At 45.0% G+C, this 21,876-nt stretch overlaps 1 protein-coding gene across 4 annotated transcripts in view; it reads right to left on the minus strand.

The window, feature by feature from the left end:
• LOC119163955 (uncharacterized) overlaps positions 1–21,787 on the minus strand; it is an 82,172-nt gene extending 60,385 nt beyond the window's left edge. For 2 of the 4 annotated variants that reach the window (XM_075870788.1, XM_037416044.2), the window contains exons 1-4: positions 21,285–21,787; positions 15,208–15,455; positions 6,244–6,315; positions 1,933–2,004 (exon numbers count right to left, since the gene is read on the minus strand). In XM_075870788.1, coding sequence (XP_075726903.1) covers positions 1,933–2,004; positions 6,244–6,315; positions 15,208–15,455; positions 21,285–21,638 — 746 coding nt within the window. In that variant the 5' untranslated portion in view covers positions 21,639–21,787. The remainder of the gene's footprint in view (positions 1–1,932; positions 2,005–6,243; positions 6,316–15,207; positions 15,456–21,284) is intronic. The other 2 variants (XM_075870786.1, XM_075870787.1) reach the window with 2 other exon arrangements.
• Between the last annotated feature and the right edge of the window lie 89 nt (positions 21,788–21,876).

Below are 21,876 nucleotides of genomic sequence, written 5' to 3' on the forward strand. Positions count from 1 at the left end.
TGCTTTGAGTGGAACTCCAATCCAGCAGGTAGGAGAGTTTCTCATCCTGAGTGCTCCGGCGCTTTTCGATTCTTCCCCCCTCCGCCTGCCACAAGGCTTCAGTTGCGACCACGCTACTCAAGAGAGCTAAGAACTTATGCTTCAATGACACAGAGTGGAAGAAAGAAGAGGCCAGCATAATTGCGGACCCCGGAAAAAACGGATACACAAAAAACTTCATTTCAGCTGCCACCCACTGCGCAGAGCAACAGAGGATATGAAAACCCCAATCAACCTTAATTAGCAGCCCCGCTCAAATGTGTACCGACTCCATACGTTCAAAGAACCAGCGAGATGTTGGCGCGTATCTTCAAGAAGGAAGAGGTTCGCATCGCGCACGTGCCTTCGTGTAGGCTGGGCCGCCTCCTCCCTCGCCCGAAAGACCGGCCAACAATAGACAGGACCCCTGGTGTCCTTTACAAAATTCCGTGCGCCGAGTGCCCCTTTTCGTATATCGGCGAGGCGAAAAACCTAACGGAACGACTGAAGCAACAGGCCAACGATGTGCGGAAGTTCTACAAAGAGCTCAGCGCAGTCGTTGAACATTCTGAGACGTTGAATCACCAGATAAATTTCGAAGCGACGGCCATCCATGAAAGCGAGCCGAACTGGAAGGGAAGGTTATTACTTGAGTCGTGGCACATACAGAGGACAGCCCATAACATCAACCACTCTCTTGGAACCCTTCTTCCAGTGTATACACATAGACTGCACTCCACGGCAAAACGAGAGAGAGGGGGGGGTCATTATCCGCGCCGTGAGTGCTTTGAAGATGCCGCTGCTAGGTAGTCTCCGCAGTCACCCCTGAGGAAGGAACCAAGTCGGTTTCGAAACGTCTATTTATTCACAACTTTTGGTTGGAGTTCAAATTATCTCCCATAGTTTTTTTTCATGGCATGCTGCACCCACAGCACAGTGGAGCAAACAGGCACACAGGCCGTGCTGTTTTAAAATGTCTAAAGTAGCTCACAAATACATATTGATATTGTCGAGTACAACTATTAGGCCTCCTTGTTAGGCACATTACACATGTCTGGAAAATACTACTGCCACGCATGTTTTCCATTGTCGCCAATTGTTGCCACAACTTTCAAGATCAGGCTGTGCACTCCATTTTGGAGACAACATTTTGGCTCACTTAGGAGGGAAATTGTGCATCTTTGTCACGATGGCACAGAAAATGTCATTAGGCTGAAGAGTATCAAGTAAGATGTTCTAAATGTGCTGCCAGGGACGCTGGCTAATGCTTTCAGGGTGAAATATTCCGCACACACCATTTACAATTACTGTCAAATGAAACACGAACAGCGAAGCGTGTGCTGCAAGCATTACAAAAACGGTTATGTGCATCCTCCAGTGCTGCTAGACAGGTCCGCTCTGCACATCTAGTCTGGCACCACTGCACGGTTGCCCTGAAGTCCGATATTTTGGCCTCTGTTTCAATTCTGGTATTGGAAATAAAGGTGGCAAAAATAAAAGAAATTAGAAGTCAAAACACCAAAACTGCCCGGCATGGCCACTCTGGTTCCCATTGCATCAGAACTATCAAGCAAAAATATTGCATTGCAGAAACATCGTGCAGTGCTGCCCAACCGGATGTGTGCACCTGTCAGTGGTGATGACAGGAGGGAGTGCACTATACCATTGCTAATGCTTGGGCCACATGTTCAGCTATTAGTGCTTTATTTGATGTCGACAATACAAACCAAGGAAGGTGGATAGGCAAGTAGCCCCTGCCCTGAACACACAAATAACTTTGAAGTTGTGGGCTGAGCACAAATCAGCGACAAGCTGTTTGTTCATATTCATTTCCATTTGGGTTGTAATTTCTACACATGAATCAAAACTACACACAGCTTCAATGCTTTTAAAGAGAGGGGCACCAGCACCAACCTGAACCCTCCATCCCCTGAAGAATCCTTTTGTTTAAGTGATGGAGTCTTTGGCCTGGTCACCGGGTAGTCCCTTGAAGAAGAGAAGAGAGCTTTTTGATTTCTAAAGACCAGGGTAATATAAACCAAACATCATAAATAATTCTTGTTATTACGTTACTGAAATCGTTATTGTAATTGAAATTACGTGTAAGTCCTGATTAAATTCTTATAACATCTACATCTCAGCTGTAGTTTAGATCATTACGATGAGTACAAGCTGGGTCTTAATTATGTCAGGGTCACTATAAAGCATGAGAGCTATTCTCGCAGTGTCCAATCCATGAACACGTCCAATTCAGCCTCCGCTGATTGGCTGGAGCTGCACGTTTCTGGTCTTTCTCCCACAATGTCATTTTGACCCCACACAGCTTTCACAACTCTCGACGCAAATGAGAAAGACAAGATGCGTTTTGCCTTGACGAATGCTGCCCCAAGGAATCTTCTTTTAAATGCACATCACTGAGGCCATGCATAGACAGTAATCATGTTAGCTCTTAAATTAGGTTTAACACGGGCGCCCGCCTGATGCACCTGAAAGGTCGGTATGCATTCCCTGCAGCACTCTTCAAATACCTCAACACCCTCATACCCACGTGCAGATGTCACAAACGAGAGCTCCGAAAAAGCGTGTGCCACCGAATTATAGCGACAGTAACGATATAAGCGCAGAGAGGCACCTCAAAGTCAACGATAAAGAAGAAAATAATCATCCAAAGGCTCCCCGGGTGTGCCGTCCCTCTCCCCCTAGGAAGCGTAGTCTCGCCGACTAACCTCCTCACATCGGCGGCCGAGCAAGTTCTGGAAGGTTCTCGAGGAAAAGGGGCGTGGTGATGCAGAGTTGCGTCATCTGTCGCGGATGGCCCTCGAACCGTCTCGCGATTTCCCCAGCCTTCGCCGACGAAACGAGAATTTTCTGGAATCTAGCACGGAAGGTATTTAACCAAGCAGCAGAGATGGGAGATCAGGAGAAGAAGGAATTTTACGCCAGTGTGCGTAGGGTGTTCCGCCTCGTCGGCGAAGCCTTTTGTCCTCAGTGACAGAGGAAAAGGAATGTTGCACTAGTGTGCGTCCGCCGTGTGGGCGAAGCCTTTTGTCCTCAGTGACAAAGGAGGAGAAGAAGAGGATTTCCACCTGAGGGGTGAAGACTCGTGCTACAGGCAGGAGTGTGTGTCTACCGCCAGCGAGCGAAGATGCGTGGCAACAGCTGCGTGTGGGAAGCCGACGTGTTACCGGCGAAGAAGTTTGGTGCTTGGAGAGCGGCCAATTGAAGACGCAAGGTTTCCTGGAAGACAAACTTCGGGGGCAGCGGACCGACAACAGCGCTGGACTTTGAGTGAGTGATTCTCGGAAGAGTATCATTCAGACTTTTGTTCCAAGGACTTTGGACTAAGTAAGTTTTCGAACTCTTTAGTCTTTAGGTGTCTTGGTTGTTCAATGCGTGCGACTGCATTGTAGTGCGTATTGTTGTTCGTGTCCGTTGTTTCGAGTGTGGCTGATTGTACTGTGTAGTACGTTGTTTGATTAGTGACATAACGTATTCAACTATGGTCGAGTATGCATATCTACGTATCGATTTGATCTGCCATAATTGAGAATATAATTTTGTTTTGTTTATCAACTCTCGGCTCTGACTTGTTCTTCGGGCCACAGCCGGCGTCCGCTGGCGCGCCAAATAGGACCACTTCTAAATTGTCCACGCTTTCGTCGTGCAGTTCGGGGGGCCGATATTTCAGTCCTTGGAATTGGCCCGGCGATCGCCTCCCTAATTAACGGTACCTGTGACAGCAGACTTGTCAAGTTTGTTTAAGAGTCCTGTTACTCTACATTTTATCTACTTATTTTCTCTTTACGCTGGGAATGTGATGCGGGTTCGGTGCACCGACATCGTCAAACACACTATGAGGTCACCACTCACCGTTCTTGTTCTTTGTTGTTGTTTTTTCGTGTAAATGAATGCGTTCCAACAAATCGGACATATACACGGATTGGACACCACGAGAATAGCTCCCCATGTTGAAGTATCTCGATTTCTATAAAAACTAGAGCTCTAATTATTTTTGACCAAAATGCCCAAACTGTGCATCACAAAGAATTAATAAAAGGGTCATAATGTTCTACACAAAAATTTTGTATGGGAAGCAGCTCTTTGACTAGCTTGTGTAACGCTGTCCCTCCAACCGCATCGCTCCACTCGTCGCAGGTGTTGGAGCGGTGCCAAGTAGCTCACGCCCTTTTAGCAAAGCGCCGTGACATCTCTCTCCCTCGCCTGCGGCGTGCTCGCTGCGTGCCAGCTTTCTGTTACTTCACCCTCTCCACTGCGGCAACGCACGAGCCCACTCCTCACGTGGGCATCATCTCACCCGCGCCACCTCTCTACATTTGTCAACGAGAAAAACCTGCGAGCTGGCGCGTGCACCTCAAGAACCTTGTGGCGCCGAAAATGTGGACAGTGAGCTGCTGTTTGCCATGATCGCGCCATCGCGCGAGACACTGTCGCGGCATGCTTCCTGGCAGTGTGCGAGTACCTTTCTCGGCTGTCCCCGGCGTTGGAAGGGTTAGCGAAGGCAATCACTTCACGAATGGCGACGTCAACACCAATTAGGAGCGAGCCAGAAAAGCTGAACGCAAGCGTCGGCAGTGGAAGACCTAGAACACTGATGAGGTGCGAGTCAAGAACGCCGATCGCGTTCGAGAATACAGACAGCGCGCGGGTAACACCGATGAGACACGAGCCAAGGAAGTCGTACACAAGTGTCTTCAATCCGTCCAGCCTCCTGTGTCTTTGCGTTTCAAACAGACCTTTACTCGGGTAAACTCTACCTATCTTTTCGTCTTATCTTTGCTCGAACTAACAATTTCAAATACTCTTTCTTTCCTCGCACATTAACAGAATCGAACGAACTACCACATCACATTTTTGAATCTGGAAGCGTGTTAAGGTGTACTGAAAACTTTTTTGAAGTAACTTAGATCTTGTACCATAATGTGTTGTATATTTACCTCTTTGTTTGTACCTTCTGTATTAATCCTTTTTTTTTTTTTGGTCATATCCTCATACTGTACCACCCCCACTCCTGCGTGGGCTATTCCTAGCCTGCTGTATTTTCTAAATAATAAATAATACACGGAGTTTCGCTTCAAGCCGTTTTTACAGCACCCGCGTCAACGCCCGTTACAACCGGGTCAACGCCATGCGCACCGCTGCTGTTTCGCAACACATGAGGGTTCCCTTCACGGAGATGGTACATAGTTTTCTTTTTTTTTTTTTTCATGGCATGCTGCACCCACAGCACAGTGGAGCAAACAGGCACACAGGCCGTGCTGTTTTAAAATGTCTAAAGTAGCTCACAAATACATATTGATATTGGCGAGTACAACTATTAGGCCTCCTTGTTAGGCACATTACACATGTCTGGAAAATACTACTGCCACGCATGTTTTCCATTGTCGCCAATTGTTGCCACAACTTTCAAGATCAGGCTGTGCACTCCATTTTGGAGACAACAGTTTGGCTCACTTAGGAGGGAAATTGTGCATCTTTGTCACGATGGCACAGAAAATGTCATTAGGCTGAAGAGTATCAAGTAAGATGTTCTAAATGTGCTGCCAGGGACGCTGGCAAATGCTTTCAGGGTGAAATATTCCGCACACACCATTTACAATTACTGTCAAATGAAACACGAACAGCGAAGCGTGTGCTGCAAGCATTACAAAAACGATAATGTGCATCCTCCAGTGCTGCTAGACAGGTCCGCTCTGCACATCTCGTCTGGCACCACTGCGCGATTGCCCTGAAGTCCGATATTTTCGCCTGTTTCAATTCTGTTATTCGAAATAAAGGTGGCAAAAATAAAAAAAATTAGAAGTAAAAACACCAAAACTGCCTGGCATGGCCACTCTGGTTCCTATTGCATCAGAACTATCAAGCAAAAATATTGCATTTCAGAAACATCGTGCAGTGCTACTCAACCGGATGTGCGCACCTGTCAGTGGTGATGACAGGACGGAGTGCACTATACTATTGCTAATACTTGGGCCACATGTTCCGCTATCAGTGCTTCATTTGATGTCGACAATACAAACCAAGGAAGGTGGATAGGCAAGTAGCCCCTGCCCTGAACACACAAATAACTTGGAAGTTGTGGGCTGAGCACAAATCAGCAACAAGTTGTTTGTTCATATTCATTTCCATTTGGGTTGTAATTTCTACACATGAATCAAAACTACACACTGCTTCAATGCTTTTAAAGAAAGGGGCACCAGCACCAACCTGAACCCTCCATCCCCTGAAGAATCCTTTTGTTTAAGTGATGGAGTCTTTGGCCTGGTCACCGGGTAGTCCCTTGAAGAAGAGAAGAGAGCTTTTTGATTTCTACAGATCAGGGTAATATAAAACAAACATTATAAAAAAGTCTTGTTATTATGTTACTGAAATCTTTATTGTAATTGAAATTACGTGTAAGTCCTGATTAAATTCTTATAACATCTACATCTCAGCTGTAGTTTAGATCATTACGATGAGTACAAGCTGGGTCTTAATTATGTCTTAATTATGGGAGCTATTCTCGCGGTGTCCAATCCATGGACATGTCCAATTCAGCCTCCGCTGATTGGCTGGAACTGCATGTTTCTGGTCTTTCTCCCGCAATGTCATTTTGACCCCACGCAGCTTTCACAACTCTCGACACAAATGAGAAAGACTATTTGCGTTGTGCCTTAACTAATGCTGCCAGCCGGGATCTTTTAAATGCACATCACTGAGGTCGTGCATAGACAGTAATCATGTTAGCCCTTGAATTAGTTTAACGCGACCGCCTGCCTGACGCCCTTGAAAGGCCGGTATGCATTCCGTGCAGCACTCTTCAAACAACTTAACACCCTCATACCCACGTGCAGACTTGTCAAGTTTGTTTACGAGTCCTGTTACTCTACACTTCACCTACTTATTTTCTTTTTACACTGGGAATATGATGGTGGGTTCGGTGCAGCGACGCGGTCAAGCGCACCATGACGTCACGACTCATCATTTTTGTTTTTGTTTTCTCTTTGCGTAACTGAAGTTGTTCCGACGAATCGGACATGAACAAGGATTGGACACGGCAAGAGTTGCTCCCCATGTCAAAGTATCTCGATATCTATAAAAACTAGAGCTATAATTATTTTTTAATTAAATGCCCAAACCATGCGTCACAAAGGATTAATAACAGGGTCATAATGTTCTGCACAGAAATTATAGATGGGAAGCTGCTTTTTGACTAGCCTGTGTAAAACTGTCCCTCCATCTGCACCGCTCCACTCGTTGCAGGTGTTGGAGCGGTGCCAAGTAGCTCGCGCCCTCCTCGCAGTGCACGGTGACATCTCTCTCCCTTGCCTGCCACGTGCTCGCCGCGTGTCTGCCCTCTCTCGCGTCACCCTCTCCACTGCCGCAACGCCCGAGCCCACTACTCACGTGGGCATCATCTCACCCGCGCCACCTCTCTTCATCTGTCAGCGAGAAAAACCCGTGACCTGACGCGCGCACCTCAGGAAGCTTGCGGCGCCGAAAATGTGAACAGTGCGCTGCTGCTTGCCGCGTGATCACACCGTCGGGCGGGACGCCATTGCAGTGTGCGCGTACCTTTACCGGCTGTCGCCGGCGTTGCAAGGGTTAGCGAAGTCGATCGCGTTCGCGAATGGCGACATCAACACCAACGAGGCGCGAGCTAAAGAAGCTGAACGCAAGCGTCAGCAGTGGAAGACTTAGGACACCAACGAGGTGCGAGTCAAGAACACCGATCGCGTTCGAGAATACAGACGGCGCACGGGTAACACCGATGAGACGCGAGCCAAAGAAGCCGAGCGCAAGCATCTTCAATGCATCCGGCGTCCCCTGTCTGTGTTTCAAACAAACGTTTACTTGAGTAAAGCCTACACCAAGTTTTGCTTCAAACCGTTCTTCCAGTGCCCACGTCGACCCCCGTTTCAACCGGGTCAATGCCGTGTGCACCACTGCTGCTTCGCATCCCATCAGGCTTCCGTTCAGAGAAATGGTCCATATGTTTTTTTAATTTTAATTTTTTCGTTTTCTTTATGATAGTTCCTATGCAAACACTCAATTTCGATCCACAACCGAATCACTATTTACGATCTGATTTGGGAAATGTTAAGAGCATTGTACTCATTGCACGAAATAGTAATTTGCTCTCAGACAATATTCACTTTGTGCTTAATTGCCTTTTCTATCACTTGCGGTAACAATATATAGGCAGTTTTGTGTATCTCATGAACTACTTGATCCCCAAGAAAAATTATTGCACATGTTCAAGCACCATGAATACACTAGACAAGTTAATCTGTATTCGAAACAAAATAGAGAAATGTATTCTCACAACTCACGTCTCCCTTAAAGCTAGAAATATGCACTTAAATATTTTATTTGACTTGTTTTTGTGTTCTCTTCATGTAGCCTTTCAAGGAAAGAAAGCTGTTATTTAATTTTTGTTCTTGATCAGTACTGTTGAAACTTGCTGACTTTATTTGTATTGGTCACAAATATGCAATGACTTATGCAGAACAAAATTTAATTTTTTAAATATCAACATTTCATGCGCCTCTTGCCAGGCAAGGTATATGAGTTTGAGTTTAGTTTATTTTACCACGTACAGTTGTACAGCAAGTGGCTGGAACAGAGGAAAAAAATCTGTATAAAACAGCGTTTTCCTCTGTCCAACAAACTTTTATGAAATAGATCAGCATATCACGATAACACGGAGTATTGATAGACAAAGACAAGAATTTTCAAATTCCCTTTCCTATGCCACTCCCCCCCCCCCCCCTTTTTTTTCACGGTGGGGTTAGAGCACACAACTTTTTCGCTCACTTGCAATGAGCGTTCAACCAGATAAAGCAATAATGATGCATGTCTATTGGCTTGGGGAGTGCATTTGGACATTTATCATACACACTTCTACGTCCCACGTTCTTATTGCGAATAGATTGCGCGAAATGAGCATCCCTCCTTGGCATCTCTCCTTGGTGCAGCTGTTGCACCTCTGCATAACTGCATCCAAGGAGACAAAAATGAATGTTCTAGATTAATTTGAGCAAAAGTTAGAATATTTTGAACATTTCTGACTGAAAAAAATCCTAGCTTGACATGAACCTGCCATATTTACTCAAATAATTTGCACGCCCCTAATATTCAGCCTGCTCAACTGAAAAAAAAAATTCTCACATATTCTGCTCTTCCGAATCCGCTCACACCAGCTCACGGGCGTACGCACCAAGAGATCACCTTTAGATACTTTGGACGGGTACGCCCCTTGCCAAGCAGGCGAGTGCAGCCATATATAAATTGGGCTGCAAGTACTAAGTCTCGTCTTCCGGGGACATTCCCCCTAACTACGGTCATTTAGAATACCATACCTGGACACCTAAACTTGTTGAAAGCTCGTCAGAACTGCTTGAGCATTTGCCTCTTTATCTCCCTATCTTTTCCATCGAAACGCATGTGCATGACACAGCACAGACAAATTTCTGCATCGGAAGTGAGTGACGGCCTGCTGTGACAACTGTTCCTTTCGTTTTCTGTGTCTGCGCTGCAACACACGTTTGGTAAATTAGGGAAGTTTAGGTTTTCCCACCCGTCCGTTGCATTTTTACTATGTAGTGGAGCATACGCACCAACGCATATGCGCCTTCAAAAGATAACGAAAAAGCCCCGCGCTCTGATTGTGCAAGAGCCTGTGCCGCCTTTGCCAGACTTGTCGTTTGGCCATTTTTTGTTGCAACCTCAATGCGACTTCTCTGCTTGAATAAACATCGTCACATTTGGTGGAGGCTGCTGAGATCCCCAAGCAGACCTGGAGCTCCGCTCTCGCAAGTTGGCCGAGAGACCACCTCAAAACATGACTGACGCAGTCGCCAACCAGCCCATCCCTGCCCAGCCAGCACCATCGGCTGCCCCGTCTACCTGCCCCGGTGCTACCCGCCAATCTTCAGGGGCAGTGGTGAACAAGATTTCGAAGACTGGCTTTCCTTGTACGAACGCGTAAGTGCCAGCAACAAGTGGGACGACGATTCTAAGCTCGCCCACGTTATCTTTTACTTGGCAGACGTAGCTAAGCTTTGGTTTACCAACTGCGAAACCGCCATCGCCAACAGGTCCTCCTTCAAGACCCTCGTGACTGAAGCGTTCGGCCGTTTGCAAGCTCCACGCTGACCAGCGTCAACGCCACCGAGCCCAGAGCCTGGCGAGACGTTTACTAGTTACATTGAGGATGTGCTCGACCTCTGCAGGCGTGTTAACCCATCTGTGCCTGAAAAAGAGAAAATTCGGCAGATTCTCAAGGGCATCGAGGATGGCGCATTCCAGATGTTGCTAGCAAAAAGTCTGACCACGGTGGCAATCCTCGTAAGCCTGTGCCAGAGCTTCGATGAATTGCGCCGTCAGCGTTCTATAGCCCGACAGAGTGTCCCACCACCAGATTCGATCTCGGCCGTCGCACTCGCAAATGCCAACGTTCGCCAAGAAAGTCTGTCCAACCAGATCAAAGACTTCATCAGAGAGGAAGTTGCCCGACAGCTCTCCCTGCTGCGGCATAGCGACGCGCCCACCACAAGCCTGCCTTCGACACTTCAGCAGGCCATACGCACTGAAATTTGCGATGGGCTAACGTTAAATGGGCTTTACAATGGGTTAAATCCGTTTTATCTATGGCGAAATTCAAGTACATGGTTATAAAGCTTGCATAAGAAAATGGGAAGCAAGCCGTCACCAAGCCCTTCAGGACTTGAGTTTCCCAATGTGTGATGTTTGGTACAGGAGAAAATGAAAGAGTGCTAATACAAGTTTCCTGGCGTTGAAGAAGACCTTTTCAATTATGGGAAAACTGGAATTCACCACAGAAGAAAGGAGGCAGGACGCGGTGGTTGGCTGGTCCTGGTTTGCAAAATACGAGAAGCTTGGCCGTGCCGCAATAATGTTATCAATTCAACTAGGTCCTAACATGACATATACGGGAATGGGTAGGTCGAAATTCATTGCTACTCATGAGAACAGCCCCTTGGCATTTGTCGAAAATAAAGAAGTGCTTAAGGAGGGCTTCACTGTTGGTCCAGTTTTCGGCGACTGTGATAAGTGCACCAATGTTCTCCGAATTTTTTACTCCCGCCCTTATTGCTGTGCGTTGAGGGGATTCAGTGGCACTTGTCGCAAAAATCAGTATCAGTGTTGAAAGGGCTGTTTTGGCGAATCTCACTGCAGCCGAAACGGCTTTCACGCCGATATTGCCACCGAATGTGAGTGGGACATTAGGGAAGGCAGTTGGGGCAGCGGCGACGGCCATGACAATTCACAAACGGGTCTCTCGGCCAGTGATTACGACTAGACTGTGTGTGACCAGATCTGGCTGCTTAAAGTACAGGCTAATTCTTTTAAATAAACAAGCATACTTTGTAGTGCTCCCATTATTTATTTCCTTTCTTTTTTTTAACGCATATATGATGCGCATTAGGACTTTTGCACAGCATGCATTTGCCAAATATCCACGTAGTTTACGCAACCCCTTCCTGAAGTTCCGTAATTGAGAAAGAAAGTGTGCAATATATACGAGTAAATATGGCACTTGTGAATGTTCAGCCTCCAACAATGTTGGTTCAAATAGGCTTACAACATCCATTCTTGTTTTATTGGATACATTTCTCATCCCACATTATCACGATACGTTCATTTACTTTGCGATTCTCTCAATGTAGGTAAACTTTCAACGAGGCATACGAAGTGCTTGACATTTTAAAACCACACGCCATACAACAAAAGTAATTGCATATCAGAAAGGACTGCACAAATAACAATATTCTATATAGATATAATAATAATATTGCATATCAAAAATGACTGCATAAATATCAAGATTATAAATAGATATAATAATAATATTGAGAAGAATTGAAACAACTGCAAAACCACTGCATGATTACACAAGACAACGTAATGGAGTTCTTTGAAAATTTCGACCACCTGTAGTTCTTTGATGTACACCTAAACCTAATCGCATGAGACTCTAGCATTTGACTTCCATCAAAACGCAGAGGCTGTGGCTAGGGTTAAAGCCCACGACCTGCGGATTAGTCAGCAGTCAAGCATCACAACCACAAGACAAGTGCCAGTGGTAAGACCAGAAAAATCTTGAAAAACACCTCCCCCCTTCCCCGAAAGGTGTACTGATGCCTTTTTGCTGAGGCGAATTTACTCTGCCATACAAATCTTTTGTACGTACGCAGAGATGGCTCCAAACAAGTATGACGCTGAGCAAATGCCGATAAGATATCTTATTTTGATATTAAAGTCAAATTTCTCGCGGCACACCCACCGACATCGACACTAACTTGACGTCAAGCTACAGTACTAATCCTGGTGACTTTACACAGCAGTCTGGCAAGCTGCCAGACCTGTGAAGCAAGCTGGCAAAGTATGGAATATAGTGTACATGCACTCGAACACAATATATACGCTTATCAGAAGGCAAAGGAATCATTTGATTTTGAATTTGTCATCATGGCTTCAATACTTAGCCCTGCGAATTGGCTTGCACTGGTGAAACGGAGGACAATATGTGCAAGTTGCACCGATTCCAGTCCTATCCAGCGCTGAGGCAAGCGTGGGTCTACCTCGTGCGCCGTGGCAGAGACTGGACCCCAACCAAGCAGAGTTTACTCTGTTCAGGCGCGCATTGTGCAGTTTCTGGCCAAATTCGGATTGTCGACAGAACCTGCGCCTTAAAAAGCGCTGGAAACATGGTGCGATTTGGCATCCAACTCAGCGTGCGACGGCGCAAGCAGCGTACGTCGATTCACGACACATGGGCAGAACAAGCCATGAGCACTTGGTCTCCGCCCACATATGACACCTCCGCTTGCACGGTCAGAAGACATCATATCCTCTTTATTAAGCACAAAATAAACAAACTCACACATCCATTCTTTGTCGTCTTATAACATTGCCAAGAAAGCTACACATCCCAACAGGCCATATTCATTCCAGACTCCGAGCATAGGCCTAGCAAGGCCAACGTTCTCGGTAGCTCCGGTCGCTTTCCAACGTGAGCTCATTATTGAGCACTTCTTTTTGCCAACATGATAAAAGCTTGTACACTTATACGACTATTTTACATGTGCAACTGATTTTCTCGACCGCCTCGATGCAAAGAGCAAAGGTGGGAACGAGACGGGCCAGTTCGCCAAGACGGTCGGTGCCACTGTTTGTTTACCTGCGAATTGTCCTGCCATCACGGCTTGATACCTCGTTGGGGGTTCGGAAATGGACGTTGCCTTGCAGAAATAGCACACTTCAAGAATCACTTTTGTACGTGGACGTTAGGTAGGGTTGGAGGGAGACGAAGAGGAAGGTGTGAAGAAGGTGTTAAATATAAAGAAGATGGCTGACACCCCAGCCTAGTGCAACTGTATATCATTACAACTTTATTCAACAATAAGTTATTTCGCATCATAAACAGTTTATCTAATGTTTTTCATGCTACAGGCAATGGCGATATCCGAAAATACCACGGCAAAGCCTCCCTGCTGCGACAGCTGCCACGCGTGCGGCGTGCAGCATACGAAGCATACGATCGAAGAAGCGACGTGCTGATGAAGATACCTCACGAAAACTTGTGCGTGCACATACTACTGCTGGATGGCACTGCTCATACCATGCCGTGACGTCAGGGTTGTAGGAATTGAGGCTAGCCCGCTGCCTTTGCACGAGCTTTGCCGCGCCCTTCCCATGTCCCGACATGAATCCCTTTCTCCGCTGTCTGCCGTGCTGGGAGAGATAGGAGTAACGTTTAACCCCTCTCACCCGGTACAGATGTCAACTGTGGCGCCGCGCGCGGTCTCCCGAGAGCTTTTGCGCGCGTGCTTGGGGAGTGAGTCAGGGATTCCTTGGGACAGCTTACGGTGAGCACGCATTCCCTTTTCTGTTCGTCAACTCCTGTTGTTTGGGGCTCGTCGGACTTCGGTGACGGCGCCTCGCGCCCGAGGCGAACGCTCACCTTTTGTTGCCCCTTTGCGTACGCTCGGCTGAAGGGCAGTACGGTGTCCTAGTGCGTGGCCAAGTTACGCCGACCCATCTCTTTCTGAAGCCAACGCGAGTGCCTTTGCCCTCGCTCGAGCAACAGGACCTAGGCCCCAGTGTCTCCGTGAATCACTTTTACCACGGAGACGAGCTCGTGGTACCCTGTGTAGTACTTTGTGCCCGTGGTGTGGATAAGCCTATTTGCTTTCCCGCCGCGCCTTTTGCAACGGGCTGTACTGCGTTGAGTGTTGCCACAATAAAGTGTTGCGACTTAGAGCAGTATCGTGTTCTCGCCACGGCGACGGTTAACACGTGCCCTGCGGCTCGCTAAGACCACACCCACGCTAGTAGCCGTACTCCTTCGCGATACGTGTCACTACAGTGTACAGTATGAACAGAAGCTAACATGCTGTAATTAATTTTTCAGGGCGTACTCAAGCTTACCAGTGCGTTTTCTACGTTCTCAGGTACTTGGCCCATCATTTGGCACAAAAAAAGAACAATAAGTGAAAAAATTCCTGTCAGTACCCCTAAGTGATAAATAGTTGCCTTATACTTTCCTTGGTTTTCTGAAGCATTAAAGGAGTAATGACAATGTTGCGGCACATCAAAAAAAAAAATGCTTTTCATTTCCATGAAAAGCACTATCAATGCTCTCCACATACCAGAGCCAAACAACACTAGATTCTAATGTTTTTATAGCCTAGCATCTGCAAGCCGGCCCCACTGCAATGGACATTATCACGTGAAGCACACAGTTCACTGGCTTTGTCAAAGGTGCATTCTCCAGGCAGCCAAGAGTCTCGAACTTCCCTTGTCGTTTACGTAAACCACGTGCAAATGACAGCAAACTGACGGGTGTTGCTGGTATGTCTTGTTGCAGTCTTCCCATGATGTCAGACTTTCGTTGATGTCCGACACCGAAAACCAAAATTGCTGTTTTCAGGTAGAAAATCTTAAAATATATTCTATGCATTCCCAAGCCCTACGACACTATATTTAGTTATCGACACTCATGCTTCTACTTGGAGTGACAACCTGAAAATTTTTAAAGCTTGTGTCAGTAACACTTTAAAAACAAGTTTTAAAAAGCGGTATCTCCCTTTAAAGCGACTTATATTTTACCCTACACTTTCCTTATCATTTAGAAGCTTTAAACAGCCAGACACCTATACCAACCTGAAGCCTCCATCCCCTGATAAGTCCTTCTGCTTGAGCGATGGGGTCTTGGGTCTAGACACAGGGTAGTCCCTTGAAGAGGAGAACGGGCTGCTCCCGCCATCTCCACGGACGGGGCTCAAGCTGCGGCGAGTGCTGGCCAATGCCGGTGGCGAATCCGCAAAGCCAGATCGGGTCCGGACGGGCGTCTTTGCCCTTAGCCGCTGTTCTTTTTCTTGCACTATCGACTTCGTCACAGCTGCAGCAATCTGCAAGCATGAAAGAACCACAGCCAAACACAGACATAAGCAAACCGTGCCACAACCATCGCCATGTTAGGCAACAGCTCAACAAAATCATAAAAATCTGCAAGCCACAGTAAATAACCTTCTCTCTTATGAGATCATGTCCTTACATGTGTGTTTGTAATTATTCACAGTTCTTGTTTCCTGCATGAATACATCGAAAATGGGAGGAAGTGGGCAACAACTTTTAATTTTTTCAAGTCTATCAGTTATGCCACCAACAACGATGGAAACGTCAATGCCACTCAATGCAGGAATCGGAGCCTAAGAGCTGCGCTCTAAAAATGAATATGGCAGTCACCTAGCTTTTAAATGAATAAATTGAATGTGCACAACCAAGTTCAGGAACACTAGATTTTTGAACTTTCGAAAATAAAAAAAAAGAGAGAGGAGAGAAAAATCATGGAAGCTTAATATATCTAGAGAAGTTCACCAGTGCGGTGTCACTCAGATTTGACTATTCAGGAGAGATGTTTTCTTCCAGCAAGATGGCAATATGGGCCAGTTGAATTATGTTCATAATTGGAATTTCGTTTAACCGCTCTTATTGTTAGTCTCTTCTGTCTATCTGCTTTTCGGTTAGCTTCAACAAAATTCAAGTTATGAATATGTTTTCTTAGTATGTGGGGAGTAACGTTACAAAAGCACCATAGAATTATGAGAGATGCCGTAGTGGAGGGCTCCGGAAATTTAGACCACCTGGGGTTCTTTAATGTTCACCCAAATCTGAGCACACTTGGGCCTACAGAATTTTTGCCTCCATCGAAAATGCAGCCGCCGCAGCCGGGATTCGATCCCGCGACCTGTGGGTCAGATGTTTTCTTGATAAACACTTGCTAGTATAGCGATACGCTTGCACGCCCACATTTATTTATTGGTGGTTGACTTATGTGACTTGCCACGTACTAATGGCAGATCTGTCATCCGCTTCTGGTGCGCAATTGTCCTTCACTGACTCCAACAGTGATTTTCCCAATTTTCACTGTATGCAGCGTGCCGAATTCAGAAGAACCTTCTTGACTCATCGGATATGACCACTGCAGAGGGGCTAGCTTGCCAATGCTCAGTGATAAAACTTCAAAATCAAAGTAGAATATTTTATACGCGTTGCACAACTCTGGCGTCAAGAGAGCATCACACTTTGTACCAAAAAAACGTGATACGCCCTTTGTGTGCTGTCTCCAATCCTGCGTCAGTACTCATTTGAGAGTTTGCACACTTGCATACTCTCAAAAGCCACAGGGTTTAAAAAGCCACAGCGATAAGTGAGCAGCCATTTTTGCCGGACTGTAAGCTCACCACCATGCATGAAACTGTGCTATACATGATAGCATAGTTTGCAGATTGTAATGGTTTACTTGGCTTTACCAATCGAAATATTGTAAAGCATCTTTGAGTGCACCTGCTTCAGAGTTCTCAGACACTACCGAGCTAACAAGCACATAATCATCATGAATGCAGCACCCCAAAAAAATAAAAGCGTGACTTTCACAGAAGACGAAGAAAAGCCTGAATTTAATGAATTTTCTTTCTCAAAAATATTTCTAACTACACTAAAAATGTCACTCAAATAAGAAGTAGAGTTGGAAAGTTTACTAATTATTTTGGGCAGTGAATATAAACGCAACTTGAACGAAAGTGCAGTTTGTGACCTGGTAGCTAAATCTACTCTTTAAGATTGTCTCTAGTATAGTTTCTAATAGGATGAATGCACATCACTACGAAAAGTCATTGACAAATGCACTAGAAATGCCAGTGATGATTACTGAAATAACTATATTTGCTGAAAAAATTCAAAAAGCCCCAAAAACGTGACTAGAAAACTTTACAAGCAAATCAGTCAGAAAATAGACCTAAATCCACTTATTGTAAGCAGAACTGATAACTATGCTAGGGTTGGAGCTAGGGCAAGTGGGTTCATGCTTATGAGTTCATGCTTATAAGTCAGCACTCGTGTTGCGCTTTTTTCACCTTGTGTCTGTATAAATTTTGCGCTGTTTTTTTTTTTCTCTGATAACTCTGATTTCTCTAATGCAAAGCTGTTAAAAGTTATATTGGTGAAATAATGCATGGTTTAATAAAGTTACCCAGTGTACAAAAAATAATTCTGTACAAAACAAATGCAGCAATTAAATCACTTCATAAAGTGTCTTTGCACCTATGCATGACACAGAAAACAGCTCGTTTGCCCCAGACACCACTAAACTGTTGATTGATTGATATGTGGGGTTTAACGTCCCAAAACCACTTCATGATTATGAGAGACGCCGTAGTGGAGGGCTCCGGAAATTTAGACCACCTGCGGTTCTTTAACATGCACCCAAATCTGAGCACACGGGCCTACAACATTTCCGCCTCCATCGGAAATGCAGCCGCCGCAGCCGGGATTCGAACCCAGGCTATGCGGGTCAGCAGCCGAGTGCCTTAGCCACTAGACCACAGCGGCGGGGCACCACTAAACTGTTGTACCAGTGATTGGGGCACAGCAGAAATAGCCATTACAATAGTGTCAGAAATTGTATCTTCAAGTAGTCGCAATTAGTAACATTCATTAATTAATTAAAAAAAAACTGCTGGTAAGATTTAAACATTAATAAGATTCAACCATCCCGAAAAACGGACTGAGAAAATTCACTAACTCCATGCCAAACGTCCCAGCCGTTTTAGCGACCATCTCAAATGCATTTTGAAAAAATCGTGCTCAATTAATGCACTGAAAACAGTGAAACGGTAGAATATTACCGAGAGAAAAAAACTTTTTGGTCACGTGGCTGCCTTATGAACTTCCTGGAATGTCGGTTGGGTGTTTGTAGAAAATTTTATTTTAAAAGTATCGATCATTCCTTCTATGCCAAAGTTGGTCTATGTGTTAAGTAAAAATTCCTGTGTAAAGTGTTTGAAGCTCAGTAATATTAGTGAAATTTTTCTGGCACATATGCCTCCACAAATTTAGCCAAAATGTGTTATGTTTGCATTTTTTTATTGCAATACTGCACTTTGTATGAATATGTGAGTAGTAAATGCTCCACAGAAGATATATTTTGAAGAAAAATATTTTTACACCTCTCAAGCTGCTTAACTTTCTGAGAAAAATTTAACTACTTTCCCGAAGTCGTCAGTTTTGTCTATATTGAGATGCAATTTTCACCATGTGGTGGTAAAATTAAAAATCACTTTTATACTTAAATTGAAAACAAATAAATGGCTCTTTTCATATTGGAAATTTAGTGAAAATTTCATCATTACATTTTTTGTTTTAAGGAAAATCATTTTTAAGCTTTCCCATTGACGGCAATGGGAAATTTCAAGGCGGCAGCTGCTGTATGACCAAAATCGTTTATTTTATTTATGAATACTATTGGGAAGATAGACACCAATGGGAAAGTTCAAAAATTATTTTCTTCCTTAAAACAAAAAAAAAAAAATGTAATGATAAGATTTGTGACATAACAAAAAGTGTTTATTTGCTTTTGATTTAGGCAAAAAGGCAACTTTTAATTGGACCATCATATGGTGCAAATTGTATCTCAATAGGGACAAAAATATTGATTTTGCTAAATTTGTAATTTTTTCCCGTTAAGTTAAGCAGCTTGGGAGGTCTAAAATCTTTTTTTTTTCCCCCTCAAAATATACTTTCTGTGAGGTAAGTATTCGCTACTCAGATATTCATACAAAGTGCAGTATTGCAATACAAAAAATGTAAACATAACACATTTTGGATAAATTTGTAGAGGTGTATGTGCCACAAAAATTGCACTAATAATTATGAGCTACAAACACCTTACACAAGCTCCTTTATTTACCATGTAGAATAAATTTGGTAAAGAAAGAAGCAGCGGTACTTTTAAAATTAATTTTTCCACAAACAACACCCAACCGACATTCCGGGAAGTTCAGAAGGCAGCCACGTGACCAAAAATATTTTTCTCTCTAAAATATTCTAACAGTTCACTATTTTCAATGCAGTAAATGAGCATGACCTTTTCGAATTGATTTGAGATGGTCGCCAAAATGGCTGGGACGTTTGGCGCGGAATGACCCTTACTGTAATGCTCCTTGTGCTCCTTGAGGGGACGCTCGAAATACCGATTGTAAACTTTAGCCAACTGGCCTACAGTACAGAGGATACAAAAAAAAACTATCTTTTTGAAGTGATCTGCACTTTACCCTTTGAGACTTCACATCCTGTAATCTATCATACATGAACATTTTCAGAACTTTAGGCAGCACAATACAGGAACGGTTGCAAGTCTCGACAATCAGCATTATTCGTGAATTTCAAAGGCTCTCTCAGAGCACTCCTACAAAGCTTCTAAGGGTTGTGTACCAAATGAACCAACTTCTGCACAACAACCGTACTTCTATAAAAAAAGCTAACAATCGTGTCAAGTCACACGGTATTGCTCTCGAACGACTAGTAAAACACGGAATAAGTTAAAGAACCTTGCCACATGCTTAATTACAAGTCAATAATATCACAAGAAACACCTTAGCATTTGTGAACGTGTCGCTCAGCACTTTCCTCAAAATCTGCCGCCTTGAAAACGTCTGGGCTTCCAGTCGGGGAGACTAATGCGTAGCCTCATCACAAAAGCAGAGTTCGCTAAATGCGAACTGCGTCATATACACACACTTTCTACGGGTAGAAAGACATTCGCAGAAGCTGAAATGCACCCCAACTACGTAACAACACGAAGGCAAGAACTGCGTGTTTTTTCGCGTTCGCACGACGCAGGTTTGCAGCTGGTCAAGAGAGATGGCCCCTTTCATTGCGCATCAGATTTACGGAAGCCTCTATGCTTCGGCAGGTTGCAAAAATATTATTTATTTATTTATTCATACTGCAATCCCTATTACAGAGATTTTAGCAGGGTGGTTACAGATATAATTTTCACAATGTTGGCACTCAAGATTGCATAAACCAAACAAACAAACAAAAAAAATAGAACAGCATGATGTAAACAATCAGGTCAAATTTGCTGCAAACAACTCTAAGGACGGCTCCATCACTTGGTTATTAGTTAATCCATTCCACTGAGTTACTGTACGAGGAAAAAAGGAATATTTGAAGCAGTTATTTCGGGACCGGAAAGGGGTTATTGTAAGTTGATGCCTTTGGCGGGTGGCGTACCCAGAAAAAAAGGAAATGATGTTGGAAACATCAAGCTTATAATGCCCTTTAATTATTTGGTAAAGAAATTATAGTCGTATTAAACGATTTCTTTCGGTAACTGAAGGCTCATTGGCACGATGTAGGAGTTCAGTTATAGAGTTTCATAACTGAATTATATAGTTTCATATGTAAGACAACTGCATTGAATGTTACTGGTGGGGACAAAACTTGACATTACTCGTTGCCACAATAACCTAGAACCTCGCCTTTGTAACAAAACGACGTAACACCTGCTAGCAATCTCTCACCAATGAATGTTTTTAGGAAGCAGTTATAATAGCGGCACTTAAACGAGTGCTTTACAACCCACTTGTAGCACAAATGCCTGTTTACGTAGTTAATTGTGCCATGCAGCAAACGAAGCGGATCACATCGCAGTAATCCGTACACGTAGCAAATTTCGCAGTTACAATGACCATTTAGACTAGAGCTCCGTGCTTGCATCGTACGCAGTGGACTGCCGCACGAGACGTCTGTAGCGACGGAAACACATTCACCTAAATGGCATTTCCAGCGCGCGAGCAATCAATCAAAAGCAAGTGTTGCTCTTAGCAACAGATAAGCATGACAATAAAGCAAAGAGGATGCAAAAAAAAGAAAAACATGGACGGGTCACTCACTTCTTGCAGCTGCTCCCTAGTCGGAACTTTTCGCGCCCTGGACTCCCTCTGGGTCTGCGGAGTCCTGGAGCGAGACCGGGAGCGGGACCGCGACCTGGAGTAGGACCTCGAGCGAGAACGAGAGCGTGATCGAGAACGGGAGCGCGACCTGGAGTAGTAGCGGTCCCGGCTATACCTGTCCCGGTCTCGATCGTCGTCGTAGCGTTTGTTGTACCCATAGCCACCTCTACCACGACCCCGACCCCGTCCCTCGTACGATCCACCTCCCCGAAAACCCCGGCCACGGCCCCGGTACGGTGCTCTGGGATAGAATCCGCCGCCGCGCCGGCCACCACGAAATGGGCGCCCAGACATCCGTCTATCGCGGGGAGCCCTCTGTTCTTTTTCCTTTCAGACAGTTCTGTGACGGGGTCCGTAAGGACCGCGTCGAGTCCGGCGTGAGCTCGGATACGAGCTACATAGGGAACCGCTGCATCAGGCGCATTGCACACCACAGTTCTTTCTTCTCAAAGCGTTGCTGTAATCCGACAGAAAATATCGCACCACGCACATCAACAATGGCGTCCGCATCAAGGCACAATGTTTGCGGCTT

Source organism: Rhipicephalus microplus, chromosome 8 (assembly GCF_043290135.1).
Source record: "Rhipicephalus microplus isolate Deutch F79 chromosome 8, USDA_Rmic, whole genome shotgun sequence".
In the NCBI taxonomy this organism is placed as follows: Eukaryota; Metazoa; Arthropoda; class Arachnida; order Ixodida; family Ixodidae; genus Rhipicephalus; species Rhipicephalus microplus.